Here is a 21,821-nt window from a genome sequence, read left to right as displayed (position 1 = left end):
TGGCCTATTTCTCGAGACTATGCTGTAATTTGTAGGAATATCAAATTATTATTGCCTTCTATGACGCATTTGCATTTGCCCTCAAAAAAACTGTGTATAAAAGTGATTCAGTTTTTGTTTTCATTCAGAGGCCAAGACTTTGTGTCCCAAACCAATCGTAGTCTATATGAGTCGCATGGCTTAGGCAACACATTTTAATACTGAATGTCAATTTCAGTCCCCAGAACAACCTTACCGAGGACCCCTTGGTAACATCAGTCCCTGAGGGACATCAGCGTGTCCGTGTGGTTGCACAGAGGGGGAAGTCCATGGAAGAGCTTGGGGCATCAAAGTTAACAAGACCGTCAGCCCTGAGTAAAAGTTCTGAGCAGCTGGATCAACTGTGGAGACATTCAAGTGGATCAGGAGGGCCGGGCGGAGATAAAAGGAATGTTTCATTCCTTGCTGAAGTCAGAGAAGCCCAGGGGCAGGAAAGAGGGAGGAAGAAACAATATGTGTTGGATCAAGCAGGAAAAGAAGTTGGTCGGAAGAACACTCAGGGACAGACACAAAACCATACTCAGAAAAAGTCCCCGTTGAAGCAGAACTCAGAACCAGCACTGTGCAGTGTGGAGGACGCCGGGCCTTTCACCACAGCAGGAACAAGAAACTTGAGCAGATCCACCTCCCCAGCCTCCTGCTCCTCTTCTCGGGCCAGGGTTCACTCTGCATCTCCTGGATCCCATGGCCCTGTCACAGATGAGATCAGGTCTAGTAGACCGCCCAGTGAGACTTCTTCTAATCCACCTTCCCCCAGAGGTCAAGAGACCAGTGAGAGGGAGATCAAATCCACCTCATCCACACCCACCCAGACAAAGCTTCCTTGTGAAAAAAGGCTGAGCTCCAGGTAAGATTAGACACCATATCGATGCAACATGTGTTTCCTCCTTGAAATTATTTGACTAATTGACAATAACTTCCTTTCATCGCATTATAATTTGAATGTATCACATTTTCTGCACCTCACAAGACTAAACAAACAGGTATTTGTGAGTCTACAAATGCCCAGTTGTGATTCTTACCATAATTTGTTTATTCCAGTAGAGTCAGTGCTTCTTCTGTACCTGGATTGGACCGCGAGCAGTCGGTGGATGAACCAAGCAATGACGCCCTACCGCCTGATTCAAAGCATGAAGTGTCTCTGAGCTGTGGCGTAACCACAGATCCATCATTGTGGATGCTCCCTCCAGAAGAAGAGATCAAAGAAGAAGTCCAGAATCCAACGCTGACAGACAACGTATTTGATGACGAGTCCTCGAGCTCGGCCCCTCCTACGCAGACAAGCGAAACCTCTGTGTCTCCCTGCACCTCAGTGTCCGACGCAGACATCAGTCAGCAGGTGGAAGAGGAGAAAAATCCAGAAATGGAAGATGAGAGGTTGGGAGAAAACCAGGAGATGGAGGAGAGGGGAACACCAGAGGGAGAGACAGAGAGCTTGGAGAGGCCTGTTGAGAGACCTCAGTGGGAGGAGCTTGTAGAAGCGGTGGTCAAGGCGGACGAATCACTGGCCAGAGTGCTGTACCCACTAGCCAATCGTAAGACGGCACTGATGCTGATGGAGCAGCTGCTGTCAGAGGACACGCTGCTGATGGAGGAGCACTACAAAAAGAAACAGGAGCAGAGAGGAGCTGCAGAAAGGTGAATCTTAATGTCCTGGAATATCACACCAGCTGCGGTAGTCATAAATAAAATCCCACTAACCACAAAATGAAATTTAACTGACCAATTGATAGCAGTTTACTACGTGAATTTAAGGAGACAGCACACTCCTGAGAAGACTTGTTCTGAAATGATGAATGTGATTTCTTCACAGAAAATAGGTGTAAATAATGGAAATTGGCATAACAGTAGAAGATAGCCTAATAAATTTCCCAAATTCTTGATTTTCTGTCTTTCAGGTGACATCAACATAAGGTTACATAATCCCTTATTTTGTATACATACAGCTGTGGAAAGAAAGTGTGCACTCAAACCTTTCAAACCTACTTTAGAGCTGACTCGAGTGTTTAGAGTGCATATAAGGCCAATTAATTAAGACTCCTAGTTTAATGTTCCCTCTGTGAAACTTTATACTGGTTTCTAATGGCCGAAGAAGTGAACTCCACCTAGTATTGCATCACATGCACAGTCACACCTGGCTATCTGCTTACTGCTGTACAGGCACTCAGATTTCTGCTAATGTAAGCACACTTCAGATACAGAGAGAATGTGGTTTAGTGATTATGCTATGTAAATAACAGTGGGGCATTGCTCAGAATATACTGCATGTGAACATGCTGTGTAGCACAGCTGAATCAGGAGTGAAATTTGAAGGTTTCTCTCCTGTATTGTGATAACGGGACCAAGTCAGCTCGACGTAAACACATCTTTCTTTTTCAGCACTGAGACCGTGGAAGCGGCCGAACCAGCTTCTTGTCCTTCTGCTCCTGACAGCCTTAAACCTCAGTGTACAGAGCCGCAGAGCAAAGCTGACATCACTGAGAAGAAGGTAATTATTAATTCATGCACAACAGTGGACGGTTTTCATCTGAAGTACTTCACAGTACAAATAATCAGCCTTTGTATGGACGCTTACCAAAATGTTTAACTTTGGTCACATCTTGAAATGATGAGTCTGGTTTATGTTGGTTTTTTGTAAAGTAAACATGACAAGAAACCAGACATGACAGCAGAACAAAAAGACCTTTTTTGAACTGTAGTCTCATTCTGTTTTTCTTCTTCAAGCATAAACTTGGTGGTGATTTAATATTGATACCATCTGGATGCTGTTTGGCCCTAAGTGGACTCATAGTTGTGTCTCTCTTATCACATGATGTACCGTCTGCCTGTTATCAGTGTCTCCCACTTGTCTAATGTTTGGCTTAGCAAATAGCCTCCCCCTTCTTCCTGACTGCCCTCCACATTCACTCTTTTATGTTAACATTACAAAAACATTAAATGTTTATCATTGGATAATTGTAACAGATTATCACTTTATTTGATTAATGATAATCAGCTATCAATATGTTGTCCTTGGAAAACTAATGTCTCCCACCATGTGTATCTGATCTGTAGTGTAACTGCCTAAAATCTCTTCTCTACTTGAATTTACAGCGTCTATTAGTGTCCTTCATCGAGGATCGTCTACGTTCACTCGAAGAAATTAATGGCGCCCTCCAAGCAGAGATTCAGGAGAACGTGTCCCGCGGGGAGGCGCTGGAGGTGCTGGTCCGAGAGCGCTGTCTGCCCATGGAGCTGGAGAGGTACAACCTGTTCATAGGAGACCTGGAGAGGGTGGTCAGCCTGCTGTTGTGCCTCTCTGCTCGGCTGGCCAGGGTACAGAACGCCCTGAGCACGGTGGACCAGCACACAGACGCCGAGGAGAAGGTGAGGAAACTTTTCAGACATGAAATGTTGTTTTTTTTTCTCTCTCTCTCTTGAGTCAGCTTTTTCAAAAGATAAAGATGTTTAGTTTGTAACTGTCTAGAGGCAATAACTCTTAATAACCTCTCAGCACTGCAGACTACTATCTTCCAGACAACCTTTGTTTTCTGATCATTTCTGTATGTTATGTAACAGCTTGCAAAGACTTGAAACTTTTTTGGCAAAGTTGAACAAATATCTGATAATAAATGCAGTTGCCAGCAGGGTGTTGCTGGTACATTTAATGACCCTATGAAATCCAAGAATCCTGCGGCTAGAGAGAAGCCTTTTTGATGCAGGAAATAACCAAATTCACATAATCCTTTACACAACATCCATTTTTGCCTTTTGTTTGTCTTTAGGATTTGAATTTCTGACAGCATGGCTTATGAGTGCAGTGTTTTAGTAGCCAATTCTCAAACAATAACAATAATTACTATTGATTATTCATATCTTACATCACTCGAGTCATTAAAAACATGGAGCCAACACTTAAAACAATGAATTTCTAATCTAAATGTATCAGTTGTGTCTCTTGTGTCTCGGCCTTCTCTAACAGTAGTGAACGCTGATATTGTGAATGAACCTGAAGCACACTCTTTCTGAGGTTACAGGTCAACTGAATCAGTTAAATAAGGTTACATAAAAAATCTTCAGATGCACTCTCCTCCAACTCCATGTGGTCTCATCTTTTATCCCCTACAGTTGTTTACACACTAACACATGCGAGTAAAAGCATACTGTCAGCGAATGCTACTGGGGAGAATATTATGTCATAAGACCTTACAGATCTCATGATTCACCGCAGCTCACGTAGAGCTTCTGGCGAAAAAACGACGACCATCAGTGTTAGGAGTGCGTGGCTGCTCCCATGCCCTCGGCTATACTCTCATTCTGTTTACTTTAGAACAGCAAACACGCTGCTTGGGAAAAGTTGAAGGGCAACTTAGAGATGGAGTCAAGGTTTCTCACCGTGTGGAATTCAAACAATGTCGTCGGGTTTATCAGTGTTTAATTGCCGATTTTTGGCTCATCTGTATTTGAACCTAATGATTCATGAGGCATTTGTAGATAATATTTGATATACTGCAGTTTGATAGCACTGCACTTTAAGTATTTGTTTTCATATGGCTTGAAATAATTACTTCATGTTGCATTTGGCCATTTATTAAAAGACGTTTAGTGTCACAGGATCTGACTTGAGACTCTGTGCTTTGCTTTGTATTCCCATCTGAATATCCTGTTTCATTATGCGTCCCAGCATTTTCAGCATCAATTTATGTTTGCATGGATGCATTAGACTTCTAGATTTATGCCTGAAAGGGCTCTTTGTGAGTTTGTCCATCTGTAAAAGCCTAGGCTGAACATACTGCATACTGAGGGCTTGTTGGAGGCTCATTTGTTTTCCTGCTGTTATCAGCAACACTGGTATTTACACTGACTCACCGAAACTCCAGCCCAGTTTCGATGACATTTGTATCTACCCTGCCCTCTGTTGACTTAAGGAAACACTGCAACTCCTGTCCTGTGGCCGTTTGAAACGTAGTTAAACAACTATCACATAATCAGCATATTAACATAGTAACTTTCAATTAAAACAATTATACAACCACAAAATATCTGCGGTTAAAAATAAAGCCTTTGGATATTATTAACTTTCAGATTTTCTATTAGAAGTCTTATGAAACTTTTTGTTTGGATATTTTGAACATGAGTTTAATTTTCTGCAAGGCATCAAGGTTCAAATTTCAATAACAGACCTAACACATGTCTGCAGCTTGATCATGTAAGATAGTGAGGAAACATTATCTATTATCTGTAGCAGGTATAATATATCTTCTTCACCCTCTCTCCTCTTCACTCAGCAATCTCTGGACAGTCGCCACCGTCTGCTGTGCAAACAGAGGGAGGACGCCAAAGATCTAAAGGATAACCTGGACCGGAGAGAGAACCTGGTTTCCACCTTCCTGACGCGCCAGCTGTCCGCTGAGCAGCTGCAGGACTACCGGCGCTTCGTGCAGACCAAGGCCTCGCTGCTCATCCGGCAGAAGGACCTGGAGGAGAAGCAGAGGCTGGGAGAGGAGCAGCTGGAGGCCCTTTCCAACAGCCTCCATCTTTGAGGGGAGGAGAGCTAAAAAGCAACAATGGATTCCTCAACTTATCTTTACTTGCCTTTAAAAAAAAACAAACAAACACATGTAGAGAGTTTTGGCTGTATTTTTCTGGCTCAGTGTGCCACCTAGAGACACAGAACGTTGATTATAAGTGGTCCAGCTGGTATCTCCCTGTCACGACTTGCTTTTTCGACAGGCCGTCATGCCGTTCTCCTCTCCTCTCCTAACTATAGGCTGTGTATGAGGAGAGCAATAAAGACTGTTGAGACTGACGCTCCTTGCCATTCTGTCATCTACATAACAGGTTTGTTTTCAACGCAGGGTGCCCAGAACGCTCACCCAATCTCCGCCCCAACGCCGTTCTTCATCAGCACAATCTGCATCTAAAGACTTGTTATACATGTTTCCTTTGACGTTGAACAGAGGACCGAACTGTTTTGTTTTTTTTCTGTGTGCCTTGACTTTCGTGTTGCTGTGGAACCGTTAGAGCTGCTGTGTGGAAACTTTGCGTCCCCCTGCTAGCAATTCAGCAACTGTCCTTCACTTTTCATTAAGTTGGTAGTGCTACAGCCCCTGTATCTGCACCTGTGGAAACCTATTATAAGCTTTAAGATTGTATTTTGACCAGCGAGAAGGCTGCGGAGAAAGCGAGTAGCCTGAGACAGGGTGGTGTACTGTATCATGTCGGTAAAATGTACAATAGATGTAGTAGATTTAATCTTTTTTTTTTAATGTTCTTATTTTTAAATGTGTTTCAAATTAAGGCACTAAAAACCAAAAAAGGTGAATGAAAAAAAGCACTTTGTAATGATACGTAAATGCACATTTCTTCAAATCAGATTTGTTTTCAAAATCATTTTTCAATTTCAAGTGAAAGCCTTACTCCATCCAGTTAAACCATATTTCTATTTCACTTCTCTTTTGTCTGTTTTTGTCAGTGATTTTGAATAGGAATGCTGAAATAATGCTTTTTAAAAAGGTACATGAGCACACCCAGGAAACATTAAGGATTGTGTACAGATAACTTTTCCAGCTAATTTCATACTTTATGTTATTAAATCTTGATTTCATGCTGCAGTTCCTCATGCGGAGATGCTAAACCTCTTAAAACCAGATTATAAGTAACAATTATATCGCTGAGTATTTTTTCCCCCAATGTCCCTTTGTCGCAGAAGTGACACGTGATACTTGAAATATGTTTTTTTTTTTTTTTTTTTTTTTTAAGAGGAAAGTCCACAAACTTCACATCAGGTGTCTTAAACTAATTTTATATTCTCTACCTCCACACGTAGCCCCTATTAGACACATGTAGCCTTCAAGTTTATTGAAACATACACAGTAATCTTTCTTCTTGATAGCCCCTAATCACATGTAATGAAAACACACTCTTTAATTAAACTTTCACCCCAATTTTTAACGGATCTCATACTTTAAAAACTGCATCTTTGTATCTACATTTATATCTGTCGTTAGTTTTTATAGCTGTATTAATTTCAAATCATTTTTCCTTTTTACTGAATCTTCAACCAGACACATCGGAGAGTTGTTCAAGAGCGATGTGAGCTGTTGCTCTACATCAGAATATGCGCTGTGTGTGTGTGTACGCTCGAGATCATGAATGTCTTAATTTTGTATGTGTGTTTGTGTGTGTAGAGATTAGTTGTTGAACAAAAAGGCAGAACTCCTCTCTGTGTTTAATGTGTTTCGTTTTCAACATAACTCCTATGAAGTCATGAAATGATCAAGATGTTATCGTCCCTCAGGAAATAACCTGTTGGCTGTACTGAAAAAAACTGATCCATATGTATGGGTTGACTGTTTTGTATATGATATTTATGTAATAATGATCACAAAGAGGAAGAGCATCATTAACAGCCTATACACCCAAAAATAATCATTTATTCACTAACTCAAAATGTCAAAGAAGTGGACAAGTAAGCTACTAAAAACAGATTTTTTTTCCCCAAGGAAATAAAACACTTCCATGCTGAAAGATATTTCCACTTTTTTTTTTTTTTTTTTGCTAAACAGTTAAACATTTCTCCGGAGATTTACGGCTCTGTCCGCCTCAGTTTGCTAAACAAATGTATGTTTGTTTTGGCCTTTGTGCTGACGCAGGGCTGAAGGGTTAGAAAGACTCTCATGTTGTTCCCTGCAGCCTGCTGGAATTCCTGAAGTATGCAAAAGACCAACATTTTAGAGAAAGAAAGATGGGGGTAGAAAAAGAGGAAAAAGTGAGAAAATCGTTCCCACAGAGGAGCAGCACATGGATAAATTCCCACATTAGGTTTTACTGTGTGTGTGTGTGTGTGTATGTCTGTGTGTGCATACAACAAACATTTGACAACTTCCTAAATCATTTCTTGTTTCTGTCATCAATCAGTCAAAATACTGTTTAGTTATGGTTGCAGGAAAGGGGCCTGGTTGAAGTAGGATTATATTTGTTTAGTTAATACTGGAGGCGTGTGACATTGACACTAACGGAATCAGTTTTAAAGCCAAGAAGGAAGGACATATTTCAGTCCGAGCCGGTGCGATGACAGCGGAGACATTTCTAAGCCCACTTTCTTTTTTTTTCCTGCTATATTTCACGCCTGTCTTCTGTTGAGAGTTTGAGTTGTTTTTTTTGTGCCTGTTTGGAGTTGTATATTCCATGATGTTTGTAATATTGTGAATAAATTAAGCTCTCCCTCTCCTTCTTGTGTACCACATTTTTTTCTTTTTCCCCTCCAGGAAATCAGAAACCAGGAGCAGTAAACTGATGCAGACACATATATCCAACCTGAAGCATCACATCAAGTGCAACAACTGAGAGACTATACATAGAACTACAAATATAGGTTACGTGAAATATTTATGGAAAGAGAACCATATGTTTGATGCTACTATTGCAATATTCAAGCTGTGAGAACAGTGAAGATTAGATATTTTGCCATATAAACTTGTGAAATGCTGTTATTTACCGCCATGTTTTGGCTTTCCTCTACTAAAAGCCTTCTATTTCCTCAGTAGTTGAGGCTTTCCTGGTTCGGTTGTTCCTCTCAGAGCTCGTCTTTGCCCTCTGCAGGCACATCAACACACTGCTTCAAAGAATCCAATAATTTTCCATCACTGCTGAACTGTCCTGGTGCATCAGTTTTCTCACGCTACATTTTCACTGTATGGAAGCCTCATTGTCCACAAGAAAATGAAAACCAGAGACTAAATCACTGATTTACCGTTGGAAAAGGAGAAATGTTTCTCATTTTAAAGAATATTGTGCAAAAAGAGGCTCATGGAAATGATACAAAACTATGTCATCTTTCTGTTTTTTGTCTTTGTATGTGTGAGTGTTAAAACTGAATATCAGGAATATTGCCTTCACAGTAACAACAATAGTGTTTAATGTATACTACAAAATATAGTATAAAGTGGGAAATTTTTGTCATATAATTGAATTCTACACTGAACCGAGACAGTCTCATATATTCAGTACTGACATGATTCATCACAAATGAAATGCTGGCTTTAAATTAAATTTTTCTCCAATGTTTCTCTATCTTGAAACTGCAAAAAATAATGCTAGAAATGACACTAATTCTTCATTGGTTTTAGAGGAATAGTCAAACATTTATCTTTTGCCAAGAGTTAGATGAGCATCTTTGTACAGTAAATATAAATCTAGCTTCAGCCACCATCAGTAAGTGCTATTTTCTTATTCTCTTAAGCACCGGGGTAGCTGTTTCCCCAATGTGCTTCCACTCTTTAACCTAAGCTAAGCTATTTGACAGCTGCTCCAGCTTCATATTGAATGTGCTAACACAAGAGCAGTGTCAATCTTCTCATATACCTCTACGCAAGAAGGTGAGTGAGTGTATTTCCTGAAATGTCTAACTATTCCTTTAAGAAAAAACAACTGATGTTGGGGCTCAGAATGAGTCTACAATGACGTACCGAGGAGAGATAGTTGGTGTCTCTTTCATGCCTCTCTGCTTTTGTTTGCTCAGTCTCAGTGGAATGCTGTCCAGTTTGTTTGTCAGCAACAACACATTTTTACAAAAGGCACAGAATGGACTGAGAAAAAAAAAATGGATTTCATGTTAGCAAGTGGCAGAGAAAACCGAAAGAGGACAGTGAGAAACACCTGAAAGCACTTTACAGTTAAAACACTTTTAATCAGATTCCCACTGAAGGCAGCAGATGCATAAAACACAACTCAGGGAATGTTAAACAGGTAAGATCTTTGTCAGACACTAATTGCATGGTAATTTGGTTTGGTGTCACTACAAAGATAGTGTAAGTGATGGTGTGTTAGGGTGCACGCTGCAGGAGGGAACAGGACGGCCTGAACACTGCAGCAGGCAGCAGTCCTGTCACACTGCTGGATAACGAGGAGCTTCTAGCTGCATGATAATCACTGACTGTGTCTGTCTGTCTCAACGGTGTTGCACAGAAACAACTAAATGGTGGATGACACATAAACTCCAGTCAGGAAGCAACATAAGACCAACATCTACACCACAAAGAGGCAAAAAGTATGTTTTTTTTTATTGCTTCATGCTACCAAATAACCGTGTTAAATTGACTGTAATACGCAGTGTCTCCAGGAGGTCAGGAGGCTTGTTTTTCAAGACCGATGACTCAGTGATTACTCTACCAGGTGCTCAGATTAGTGGTTTCAAAGCTCACTTTTCAACTTGAACTCTGAACTCTCCGCCTACAGGAATTTCAGCACACCTCCAGCTCCTGACAGTCATTACACAGTTCAGTTATGAAGACTAACTGAGCCTTGTTCTCAAGCCAAAAAGCTAATGATAAATCTGTAGGCTGTACTGCTGTTATATCATGATGATTTATAGCCTGTTCATTACAAGAGATGTTTCTGTTGGAGCTCTGCTCTAATTAAGCTAATTTAAGCTGTGCTCATAACTATTTGACACGCACAGGGGAACAGTTTGCAATGAAAATGGCTGGTTTCAACTGATGGCAGATCAGAAATTACCCAAGTTCATGTAGACTTCAGGGGACTTTATGGGTTTACTTCTTCATCAAAATATGGCAGGCGGACAGGGCTAATTTTATTGCGTCTTTAATTTTACTTTAATACAGACATGACAGATTTACAATGGATTGTGTCCAAAACTTGTGTAAGAGGAGAAGACAAGTTCAATCAAATCCTCCTCAGCACCAACAGGTGTTGATAAAAGTTGTTTATTACCTTAAAAGGAAAAGCCCAACATTTTGGGAAATATGCATATTCTTGCTGAGAGTTAGAGCAGCATTCAGGATTCACAAAAATGTCAAACTATTCCTTTAATCTGATATGACTTACTATGGTGGTATTGGGAAAATTCTTGTTTGGTTTACCTCCAACCACTTAAATACAATGTTGCCATAGTAGATTAGATAGAGATGTTTTTTGTGGATTTTTAATCCACTACATTAGAGATAATTTACTGTACTTTACTAACTAGATGTATTTAATGACTGTAGTTTAGTGTTTGATTGTTGCTTTGCTGGCTTTTACATGCAAAGCATTATGGGATAAACTCCAGAAAATGTTGAAACTACCCAACAGTATGGACAGATAAGAGCATCGACACTCAAACGGACCAATATCAATCTTTACTTTGATACTTCAGTACAATTTACTGCTCACACTTCCATTTTTCATTTTAACAAACACTTAACTGCACAACAACTTGTTTTAATAGTGTAATTTAACATTGTGGTACATTGTTGCTTCTTTTATCTGAAAGATTTGAGGCCTCTTCCACATTTCTGGTTCTATTTATCGACCTTGTGTCGGCCCTTCGCCTCGCAGCATCAGCAGCAGCATAAAATAACATTTGCTTAATAAAACCCCGAGGCTCAGAGATGAGACATTGTCTTGATGTGAAGACAACATGCTCTGCTGGGGAAGTGACATTATGAGACATGGAAGAAGCAGTGGGAGACGACCCGAGGCAGGGACAGACGAACAGCAGGAGAATGAAGCTGACCACACAGGATGCGTCCCATCTCTAAACGCTATTTCTTTTCCCTCGATTCTTTTAATCTCCCAAAAACCTAAGATGTCATCTTGACACACTCAAAAAAACCTTCCTGTTATCCTTCTTTTGTCCACACACAGTCTCATCTGTTGAGGAAAATGAACCGAGGGGAAACAAAGCGATGAATGCAGCTCTGTTTTCTTTCGCTGCTACTTGTCTTCATGTCCCTGCTCAGCCTGCCGGGGCCAGTGATGCCATTTAGTACACACTTCCAACCACAAACACACACATGCAAACACACACCCAGCCCAAATCAGCTGCTTATCTGGCTGAATCACAGCTGTCTCAACAAGCCAGAAAATGGATCCAGGCCAGAGAAGTTTTTGTCACGTAAAGGGGCTGCAATGATTTATGGAGCACCTGTACACATCCTTATTAATGACACACCCTTTACCTTTTCTAGTTAAAATCATTGTAATTCAGTGAAATCAATTGTGTTTCCATGGCATGTTTTAACTAGAAATCCGTTAGCGGGTGTGTGAATTAATGCCTTACAGTGTTTCATAATTAATCTGCCATGAAATTCTCTTCAGAGGGACAAATATTTCAAAGAGTTTTATTTATTTACATAATCGGTTGCCACTAGAGGTGTTGATTCAACCACAAGTCAATACAACCACACCTTTTAGTTGTGTGGATGCTTGCCTTTATGAATTACAGGAGGACTACCTCACTGCTCTTACTCAGAGATGAGCACAAGAAAACAAGTCAAGTCTTGATCCTTCTGTTAAATCAGTAACAGACTTCCTTTGTTTTGGGATTAAATTCATCATAGCACTGATTCAAGTTTTTAAATCAAAAATAAATTAAGAAAGATTCTCTTCAAGAAAACAATCAAGTTATCCATAAAAGGATGAATGAAACATTGTGAAAAGACAATAAAAAGAATAGTGTGATGTCTGATTTGTTCTTTATGCAGTCCATTTAAAATCACAATAAATATATGGGAATACATGGCACAACTTCACAGAAATAACTAACTGAAACTGAAACATTATAAGATAATTAAGTTCGGCTTTCATTTTAGAATCCGACTCTCTCCTTAAGCTGAGCCGCAGAGAGACAGACTGAAGTGATGATGCCTTCAGGAAACCACAGACGGTGAGTAAGAGGACGACTCACAGCACCCACTGGGACATTTTACAGCCGTCTTCCCGTTCCTCGCCGGGGTCATCGCTCATGGAGGAAAGTCTTGGCCTCTGCTTGTACTTCTTCTTGTGGCCTGTCACGTGTGGCTGGAAGAGACGGCTTATTGAATGCAGGCCCTTGGTGAGATCTGGGAGCAGGTCCAGCTCATCTTTCTCTTGCGGGACCCTGTTGTGAGCCTGCTGGGGTTTGGGTCCTCCCAGCATCTCTCTCACAGTCTCAGAAACGCCTTTGTGCAGATAGTGGTAGGCCTTCTTCCCGCAGTTGTCCCTGATGTTTGCGTCGGCCCCGAACTCCCTCACCAGCATGGCAAGGATGTACTCCTGGTCGTGCAAAGCCGCGATGTGCAAGGGAGTGTATCCGCCGTGTGTCTTTGCGTTAACGTCAATGTCAACCCCTCCTTTCCTGGATATGTCGATAATCTTAACAAGCATTTCACTGTTTCCACACTTGGCAGCCCAGTGCAGGGCAGTGAACCCTGACATGAAGTCCCTCTTCTCTGCCAGCTGGTTGTCCGTCAGCAGCAGCCCGTAAACCTGGCTCCAGTGTCCGGCCGCACACTTGACCAGCCATTCGTGCTCTGAGTGCTCCAGGGGAACCATGGAGGGAACCCTTGTCTCTTTGGGCTCCTCTGACGCCTTGGTGCTCTTCACTGCCCGCCTCAGCTGGGGTGAGCTGACAGCGCTACCCGTCTCCACTGAAGAAGGCCTCCTTTTGTTCCTGCAGACATCTAGTTTTGGACTTTCAGGAGGCTCATCCGGGTCTGCTTTCAGTTTTCGGATCTCAACCCTGGTGGTGGGTGGCATTCTCAAAGGCAAGCCAAATGGTTTGCTCTGGATGCTGGTGGAAGGTGTATTTACACCCATTCTTGAGCAACTGTCTGTATTTGTTTCCTGATTTTGGACCTCAAAATTCAGCATTCTTTTAACTTTAAATTCCGTAAATTTGCTCCTCTGCAATGCCAGCTCTATAGGAGAGAGTGATTCTGTAGGATTGTCACTTGCCTCTTCTTCATCAGCTTCAGAAACAGCTGAGCTCTCCTCTCCTGCATCCTCAGACCTCTCAGTCTTCTCTGTGCGCGAAGGTGGGCGCTGCTGCTCACCTGTCAGCGGGATATCTTCATTTCCAGTCTTCTCCACATGGCTGCCCGCAGTCTGGACGCCCTCCAGTAACTTCTGATACTGTTTCCTGACGACCACATACCGGACACCGTCGATTTCTTTGACGAAGGCGACGTTGTTGACGAAGGTCTTAAAAAGCTCCCTGTTCTGTTGTCTTTCTGTGGGATCGTCGCAGTCTACTGAACCTTTAAACTTACCCACCAAGTCCGTTTTCTTCACTTTGCCACCCTCCGCCAGCAGCAAAGATAGGATGGATTCTTGTGTCAGCTCCATTTTTTAAGAAAACTGTGTGTTTAAAGGTTACAGCTTGTAACTCCGCGCAGTGTCCTGTTGCACCTTTGTTCTGGTGTGAGCACCACAGCCCTCACCTGGCCGCGCGCTTCTCTCCACCCTACAATGAGCCTCTTTCCGGGGATGGATTGTGCAGACGTGGACATAATTTGAATAATATATGCAGACCTTGTAGGCAAAGTAGCTTTCTTCAAAAACACTTTTCAACTGCTAAAAATGCATCCAGCTGCAGTTTATTTTGTCACAGGTAAACTTGAATGAACTTAAAGACTCTGGTAATCCTGGATGAAAACCACCTGAACTATTATCTAGAGGCTACATGTAAATAAGAAATCATTTGAAAGACATACTGCATGGATTTACATATAGGAAGCTTATACTTTTCAGGGTTATTGGAGCTCACATGAAGAGTTATACACAATAATAGCAGGTTTATTGGCTCCCTGCTGCTTATGTGTGTATTTCAAATGTGCACGCTCATTTAAAATTGTGGTCACAATTATTTAATGGACATATTTAAGGGATTTTTTTTTTCATTTAAAAAAAACATTTGTTTATGTCAATAAACGAATATTGGCGAATATATAGTCCTACAATTAACAGCTATTGACAATTAACAAATATCTAACTCAAAGCTCCAGTGTTGGTTGGGCTCATAAAAACACAAATTGTGCAAATGTTTAATGTAAACTGTATTCTACAAAAAATAAATAAATAAATAAAATAAAATAACCCTATGCACCAATGTCACAAGCACAACTTTTTTTGTTTTGTTTATTAATTGGAGTCTATTAGAAACAACAATAATATGGCTTGCTCTGATTGGCTGAGTCACATTCTTATTAAACCAATCTGTGACCTCATTACTTCATTTAAATAGTAATGCACTGAAAACATCCACGGATGGCTACACCGATGTGATGATGAGGTATTTTAACACTGACACACATACTTCCACACTCCCCTCCTGTCGCTCTGCGGTGCTGCTCGCTCCTGTCCTGGCTTGCAGTGTGTGCAGCGTGACATTCCTGGACTGAATGGGAGCTCCTTAGAAGTGGCCATATTGTAACGTATCTGTCCTGCCCAAAGATGTAAGTCTCTCGTCAAGATAGTTCACGCTCTGCTCTAACGTACGACTAAACGTTGACCGTTAGAAGGCCCCGGAAACGCTTCGAGGCGACTTTAAACTGCTCCAAATTCATAATATAGAAACCTTCATTCGTCAAACACTCTTTCTAATTAATGAAAAAAGAAGCTGATTAGAATAAATCGTGAATATTCCTTAAATATATGACACCCGCGTAGTGCGCACGCGCAAGACAGGCGTATCTGCCAAACTACCAAACTGATACCTTTGTTTGACTCTATCTATCTCTTTCACTTAGCTATTAGCTACACTTTATTTTTTTTAGCTAAATCCAAGAAGCTTTTTTACACTTTCGTTTAATCCTAGTCGAAGTAGAAACGAAGAAAAGAAACGATTTAGCCTTCCCGAGCGAAGCAGGAGCGAAGTAGCAGTGAACCATCTTGCCGCCGAGCTCGTCAGTGGCCTCCCTCCCTCCCTCCCTGCCCAGCTTCCAGCTCTTCTCCGTCTTGTGTCCCTCTCTTCCTATCTCTGTCAGCTCAGCTCAGTAGTTTAGCAGGCCAGCACGGAGAGACGAGGGCTGCTCCCTTTCGCCCCTTCTCAGTCTGCTTAGCACACCAACACCATACATTCCGCACCATGGCTGCCACGGACGTTGACGTATTTTCGGTGAGTAAACGCCACGACGTCCGTAGCCCTTTCTCTCTCTGTCTCTCTTTTGGAAGTAAAAACATTGCAAGTGCAGCCACGGGAATACTTGGTGGTTGCGATTAGTAAAAGTGTGTGTGTGTGTGTGTGTGTGTGTGTGTGTGTGTATTAATGTCGCTGCTGTGTGTGTGTGTGTGTGTGTGTGTATGGTGGTGGTGGGTGGTGGGGGTATGTTAGCTATGAAGCCTCCCCCGCTTTTGAAGCCTGTAATGTGGGCTCAGCCGAGATGGTGGAAGTGATTTCTGTGATGGTAACCGGGCGTCTTTCAGTCAACTAACACAAATTAAGATGACGTTGCTATTGTTGACTGATTATTTTAATGTCGTGGCCTGTAACGTTTTATTCAGCAATTGCGTTTCCACCCATGTTTGCGCTGCTGAACATACGGGTGTAGTGAATGGCACTATTAACATTGTAGTTAACTGTTGACATTTAGGAAGGATAAAATAATTTATCATATCACAGTTAGCTAGCTAGCAGATTAAAGCACTACAAAGTAGGATGCGGTCGTTATAAACTCGCAGCTGTGCAGCAGGGACACACTTGAAATCCCTATAAGGTGTAATAAAAAAAAAAAAGTGCACTTCTATTGTGTTAAACTGCGATATTGTGATGAATTACCTGGTACAACTAACTATTAGTAAGACCAAACAACGTGCTGTCATGAGGTTTCATTTTAACTTCCTGTTCAGGGATGTAAAATTAAACTTGTAGTCCACTTTCTTGTCTCATAATGTGATATTTACAGCTGTGTTTCACAGCCAGATGCTAAAAGGAAGCTCTGGCTACATTGCTGATAGCCTGTATTTCTCTAGTCTCTGTAAATTTGCATATCACAGTAATAGGTTGGGCATTTTCTTTTAGTTGGATTAGATGAAAGGAATGCATCCTGTGTTACTGTCATAGTGGCAAGCCCTGCTGTAAGTCAGGTGTGATCCTGCAGGTACGGCAAGGTGATGCAATACATTACAGAAAAAAACAATACAGTAATATAATCGGCACTGTATGTTGGAGTTTAATGTGAAGACTTCACAGACAATCACCCAACGAAGTGTATGTCAATGCAGATACGATACGGTAGTGACAAGGCAAATGCACAGGAGGGGATTTAAAGAGTGTGATTAACTTTTACGCAGATGCTTGGAGAGATCCTTGCTGTGGTGAATTGGACAGTAAGCAGCACTGAGTTGCAAGGATAAAGAGATTAAGAGCACACTCCGGTGCCACTCCTACCACTTATTGGTGTAACACATGTCTGTGAAGAAGGGATAGGAACCAAAAGGAGGGTGCAGAGGATATTGCACACTTGGCGTTTCTTAAATTAGGAAGGTGTCCAAGAAAGAGTAGGGTGCAGAAGATATTGCAGACGGACGATTTTTTTCTAAAATGTCTCTTTTGGAATACAAAATTGGGGAATTGATTAATGAGAAAAATACTGAGAATGCAGTGAAACAGGCCAGTGTGCTGCTTGCCTGACTTCCTGTCTAACTTTCAGAACTAAGTGAGACCATATTGAACAAACTGACGTGCTTGCCTGGCAGTTTGTGGAATGGGGACGCTGTTAATTATGTGCAGCTATTGATAGGGATGTGTGGTTGGTTGCATTGTTGGCACAAGTCAATCCCATCCGATGTAGACCGTAGCTTTGGGATACCTTTCTAGGCCAGAGCCACATGAGGCGATCAATGTAGCCAACTAACCAACAACTTCTATTGTTTTCACCCATCGATTGCTTTAGAGTGTGTGTGTAGCATATACAAAAGAATGCTGTTCATTTAAATGGTTATGTAATGAAATGGCCTACAACGTATTTACCATGTAGAGTGCTTACTGATCCTGAAGAGCATTGTCTCTCCCCTGAGGCCTGCATGCATCATGAAATTAGCTTCATGAGGTGCTTAAAGGCAAAAGATGTGGAATGTGGAATTATGGGGACAAGTTGCTTGCTCTTTAAAACAGCAGCTAGTCTGTTTGTGCAAACAGTGATGTTAACTTGTGAATACATTATCTACATATGTGCTATAGTTACAGTTTTATTTAGTGAATTCAGTCTATTTGTTTAATTTAAACACATTCTAGGACTTAAAGGACCAGTGTGTAAGATTTAGGGGCTCTATTGGCAGACATGGAATATAATATTCATCAGTCTGTTTTAATTTGTGTACCTGAATTGTTGTGCTTTCGTAACCTTAGAATGAGCCCTTTATAGCTACAGAGGGAGCGAGTCTTCTTTCACAGAGCACGATATGTTGCGCCGCCATGTTTCTAGAGTAGCCCAGAATGGACAAACTAAAGCTCTAGAGAGGGTCTTTTGCTTTTTTCACAAATTTCGTGGCCTCTGTAGGTTCTCCTACACGCTTGGAATGGGAGGGTAAAGGGGGCGGTGTTCAGCTGGTTGCAATCTGCAACCTCACCTCTAGATGCCACTAATTCCTACACGCTGGTCCTTTAAAACGCCTTCCTTCAATCCTCAGCCAGCGCCTTCAGCTGTATGTTGCTCAGGTCAGATTGCTGGTCGAGTATACAGACCGTTGTGTGTCATCAGTGATGTTAGCTGTATATAGAACATACAGCCCAGAACTGCCTGGAGTCCAGCATGTCATATTCAGTGTTGTGGGTGAATGACGACAGCAGAGCTGCAGCTGCTGCGGTGATGAGTCAATATCCTTCCATAGACCAGGCTGTTGCGTTGTTTCTCAAAGACAGGGTTTGGAACCCAAAATTGTGATGCATTAAGATTGAAATAGCTTTCCACGTGATGTTGGAAAAAGCTGAATGAAGATTTCGATGCATGTTTGTCTTGATCGTGAATGAAGGAAAGTTTAAAATAAAACGTAGTCCACACTGAGGTTAGAGACTGACCCGTAACCTGTAGGTCACGTTTGATCCCAGTGACACCCGGTGAATCCATCAGCAGTCACGGACGTTGTTGAAAGTTTGGCTCTGCAGTTCAAACTGTCCTAATTTTTTAGTTTTATTTGCGTCACATGGGATATGGATGTTCTTCTTCCATCAGTGTGGACAATGAGAAGGCTGCACAGAGTCACGTTTTTTTCAGATCTTCTTGGCCACATGGACATTTGGATTCCGAACTATGCAACTTGCAAGAGGCTTGTATGTGAATGCTCAAATCCAGTCGCTCTTGGCTCATTCACCCTGACCTAGCTGAGCCAGTGCTACCAGGGAAGACAAAACAGAAAGTAAAAGAAAGCAACGGTCATTTATCTGACAGTCTTTACTTTAAAACGGCGCATCCTCTGCAAATTCAGTCGGTTGTGACGTCTGTAAATGTCAATGAGAAAGCTAGAATAAGGGAAAACGTCTTTCAACTCAAAACTATCTTTGCACAATGCAAGAAATCTCTTATTCTCTCTGACTACTCAGATCCAGAAGTTTTACCTGTAATACATAAAGAAAACACAAATCTTTTAGCTTGTGGCTGACAAACATATACAAATATATTTTTTGTGTGTTTTTTCTCTCAGTCCAGTGACAGTGAGGATTTTTTTTTTTTTAAAAAGCCCTATAAAGATGAGTGTGCTGTATATCTGTCTTATAAAATAGTTCCTGTCTCCTCTCCCGCCTGTCTCGCTCATTTTTTCGTCTTTCCTGTTGGGCGTCAGATGAGTAATGAGGCTGAGCAGTTGTTCTGCATGAGTGTGAGACAAGAGGGAGAACGAGCATATAGATAAGATAGTAAACTAGTTTTCTAGTACAAGTGGCAGCAGGAGAATGACTATAGCAGCACACAATGGCAAAATATGTAGGTGTGGTTAGAGCTGACAACACTGCAAAAACATCTCATTCAAATATTTTAATTGTTTGATGATTTAACATTCATACATAATGCACATTAATTAAAAAAAAAACCCTTTCAGATGTCAAAAACACGATGACACTGTAGAGGACGTGAAGCTACACTTGCATAAATCTACACGACCGTCCCCGTGGACAGGAAGCACCAGTAACCACCCACCTCATCGAAAGAGTATCTTGTCTGCATGTGGGTTTGTCATTGAGGTTGTCATGCGGCCTTCTCCCCTCACGGATGCTGAATAGAATCAGGCCCGCAGCGTCTCCAGAAGACCCCAAACCCACACATCTGCTCTCGACACCAAATAAAGCGTTTGTCGCTTGCAGTACAATTAGACTTAGTTTCCCCAACTTTCTAATCAACCACAACAGGCTAATGGGATGAGTCATGATTTAAAAACAAACTGAGTACAGTACAGTACCATAAGTCCTGACATAAGCCAGTACTTTCATTTGTTGTCAAGGTACATTTTCATGTCCTAGAGGTGTGACAATTTCAGCTTAGCTCGAGTCCTGAGTTTCAGTCCTGATTCTACTGTCTAGTGAAGTCAAATAGAGAAGTCAGTGTTACTGTTATGTCAGAAATGCTCTTTGATTGGCTCAAAGGGGGGAAAAAAATCCCTTTTATGAAAATATGGAATACTACCTAGCAGCTGATCTGCCCTCTTTTTAAATATTAATGTGAAAACACAACATTTAAAGCAAACCTGTTCTGCACCTCAAGTTATTTTAAATATTTGAAGCCTTTTCAAAGCTTTTCCCTCGGTGTATTTCACCCACCACACACACACACACACACACACACGAGCATCATCCGCAGCTGTGTGTGTGTGTGTGTGTGTGTGTGTGTGTGTGTGTTTCAGTCTGTCATGTTGCTGCTGCTGCTGGTCAGCTGAAGGCTCACTGAGGCAGAATTAAAGCTGCAAACCCAAGTCAGACACAATTCAGGTGGGGATGGAGGTTAGAAGGCTAGAAGAAAGCAGAGTAGGGGATAGACAGACAGCGGGGGGGGGGGGGTCTGGAGAAGAAGAGAACGACTGATAGGAGAATTTAAGGTCATATGAGGGCTGTTTGCTGAAAATGTGTTTCAGTGGAGTGATGGATGCTTATAACAGATCTTGGTTTTGCCCCTCAGGTTTGATCTGCGTCACATATTTATGTAACCTTTTCAGAAAGTTGTCTGGAGTTTTATCTCAGCTTATTCACTTATTTTTGTCATGTTTTATTTGTTTTATTGAGTTTCAGTTACAAGACTGAACTGGTTTTTAAATGATTAGTATCATTGATTAACTGTTTGGATAACTTATTGAGCAAAAAGTGTGAGAATTGGCTGTGAGAGGACTTTTTTCACTATTTTCTGACATTTGATAGACTAAACAACCTATCATTTAATCAGAAATGTAACACCACTTATTATGTTACACCTGTACTTCTCTATGTGTGACATGTTAAAATGTCTACTGTGAAAAAAAAAAGCCCATCTTTGACAGGAAAATGGCGGTTCACATCAGTCAGCTACAAACCCACAACATTGCAAACTAGCCTATATGGTTTGCGCCTCATTTCACTTCGAGCCACCTGGGGCCCCTTTCGTGCAGCCATTTCCTGTTGGCCTGGCGATACGGTGGCCTGGGAACCGTGTTGTTTCCTCACCCTGGGACAGTTAACCAGAGGCTTTTCATTCCTGTCATACTTCGTGCTGCTGCTCTTCTCCTCTCTGAACCAGCTCGGGTGGACGGACACACAGATGCCTCAAAGTTTCCCTGATAGCTCCCGCCTGCTGGTTGTACACCCTGGATTAGCTGATGATGGGTGTTGTTATGCTCTTGTCAGTAAAAGTAAATGTTTTGGGACTTAAGACAGATTTATTTTTAGCTTGGTGATGCATTGTTAGAATAATCCAGGCTGTTTTTAACAGCACTTCAGAAGATGGAAAAGGCTTAATTTATAGTGAAACTATGTAATTCTTTTGCCAAAGTGAAAACAAGAAAATGACCAAAAATGGAAATATAAGGTTTTTTTACATGATGATATATCTCTACATGAACACATAGACTGAAATGCAAGAATC

General features: G+C 41.5%; 3 protein-coding genes across 7 annotated transcripts in view; 2 read left to right on the top strand and 1 right to left on the bottom strand.

The window, feature by feature from the left end:
- Positions 1-8,250, top strand: part of shroom1 (shroom family member 1) — a 32,734-nt gene extending 24,484 nt beyond the window's left edge. For 4 of the 5 annotated variants that reach the window (XM_042431748.1, XM_042431750.1, XM_042431751.1 and 1 more), the window contains exons 6-10: positions 218-886; positions 1,081-1,677; positions 2,419-2,527; positions 3,133-3,405; positions 5,307-8,250. In XM_042431748.1, the coding sequence (XP_042287682.1) occupies positions 218-886; positions 1,081-1,677; positions 2,419-2,527; positions 3,133-3,405; positions 5,307-5,561 (1,903 nt within the window). In that variant the 3' untranslated portion in view covers positions 5,562-8,250. The remainder of the gene's footprint in view (positions 1-217; positions 887-1,080; positions 1,678-2,418; positions 2,528-3,132; positions 3,406-5,306) is intronic. The other variant, XM_042431752.1, reaches the window with a different exon arrangement.
- Positions 8,251-12,480: 4,230 nt separating this feature from the next.
- Positions 12,481-14,298, bottom strand: LOC121909717 (ankyrin repeat domain-containing protein SOWAHA-like). Its single transcript, XM_042430333.1, has one exon. The coding sequence runs from the start codon at positions 14,125-14,127 to the stop codon at positions 12,706-12,708; it is 1,422 nt and encodes a 473-aa protein (XP_042286267.1). The 5' UTR covers positions 14,128-14,298; the 3' UTR covers positions 12,481-12,705.
- A 1,405-nt stretch (positions 14,299-15,703) lies between these two features.
- Positions 15,704-21,821, top strand: part of sept8a (septin 8a) — a 31,192-nt gene continuing 25,074 nt past the window's right edge. The window contains exon 1 of the mRNA XM_042430336.1: positions 15,704-15,898. Coding sequence (XP_042286270.1) covers positions 15,869-15,898 — 30 coding nt within the window. The 5' untranslated portion in view covers positions 15,704-15,868. The remainder of the gene's footprint in view (positions 15,899-21,821) is intronic.

Source organism: Thunnus maccoyii, chromosome 13 (genome assembly GCF_910596095.1).
Source record: "Thunnus maccoyii chromosome 13, fThuMac1.1, whole genome shotgun sequence".
Taxonomy (NCBI): Eukaryota; Metazoa; Chordata; class Actinopteri; order Scombriformes; family Scombridae; genus Thunnus; species Thunnus maccoyii.
Note: the sequence above shows the minus strand (reverse complement) of the source record. Positions and strands in the feature narration are given on the sequence as shown.

Excerpts from the sequence above, each read along its gene's own strand:
- LOC121909717 (XM_042430333.1), bottom strand. The coding sequence starts at position 14,127 with ATGGAGCTGACACAAGAATCCATCCTATCTTTGCTGCTGGCGGAGGGT.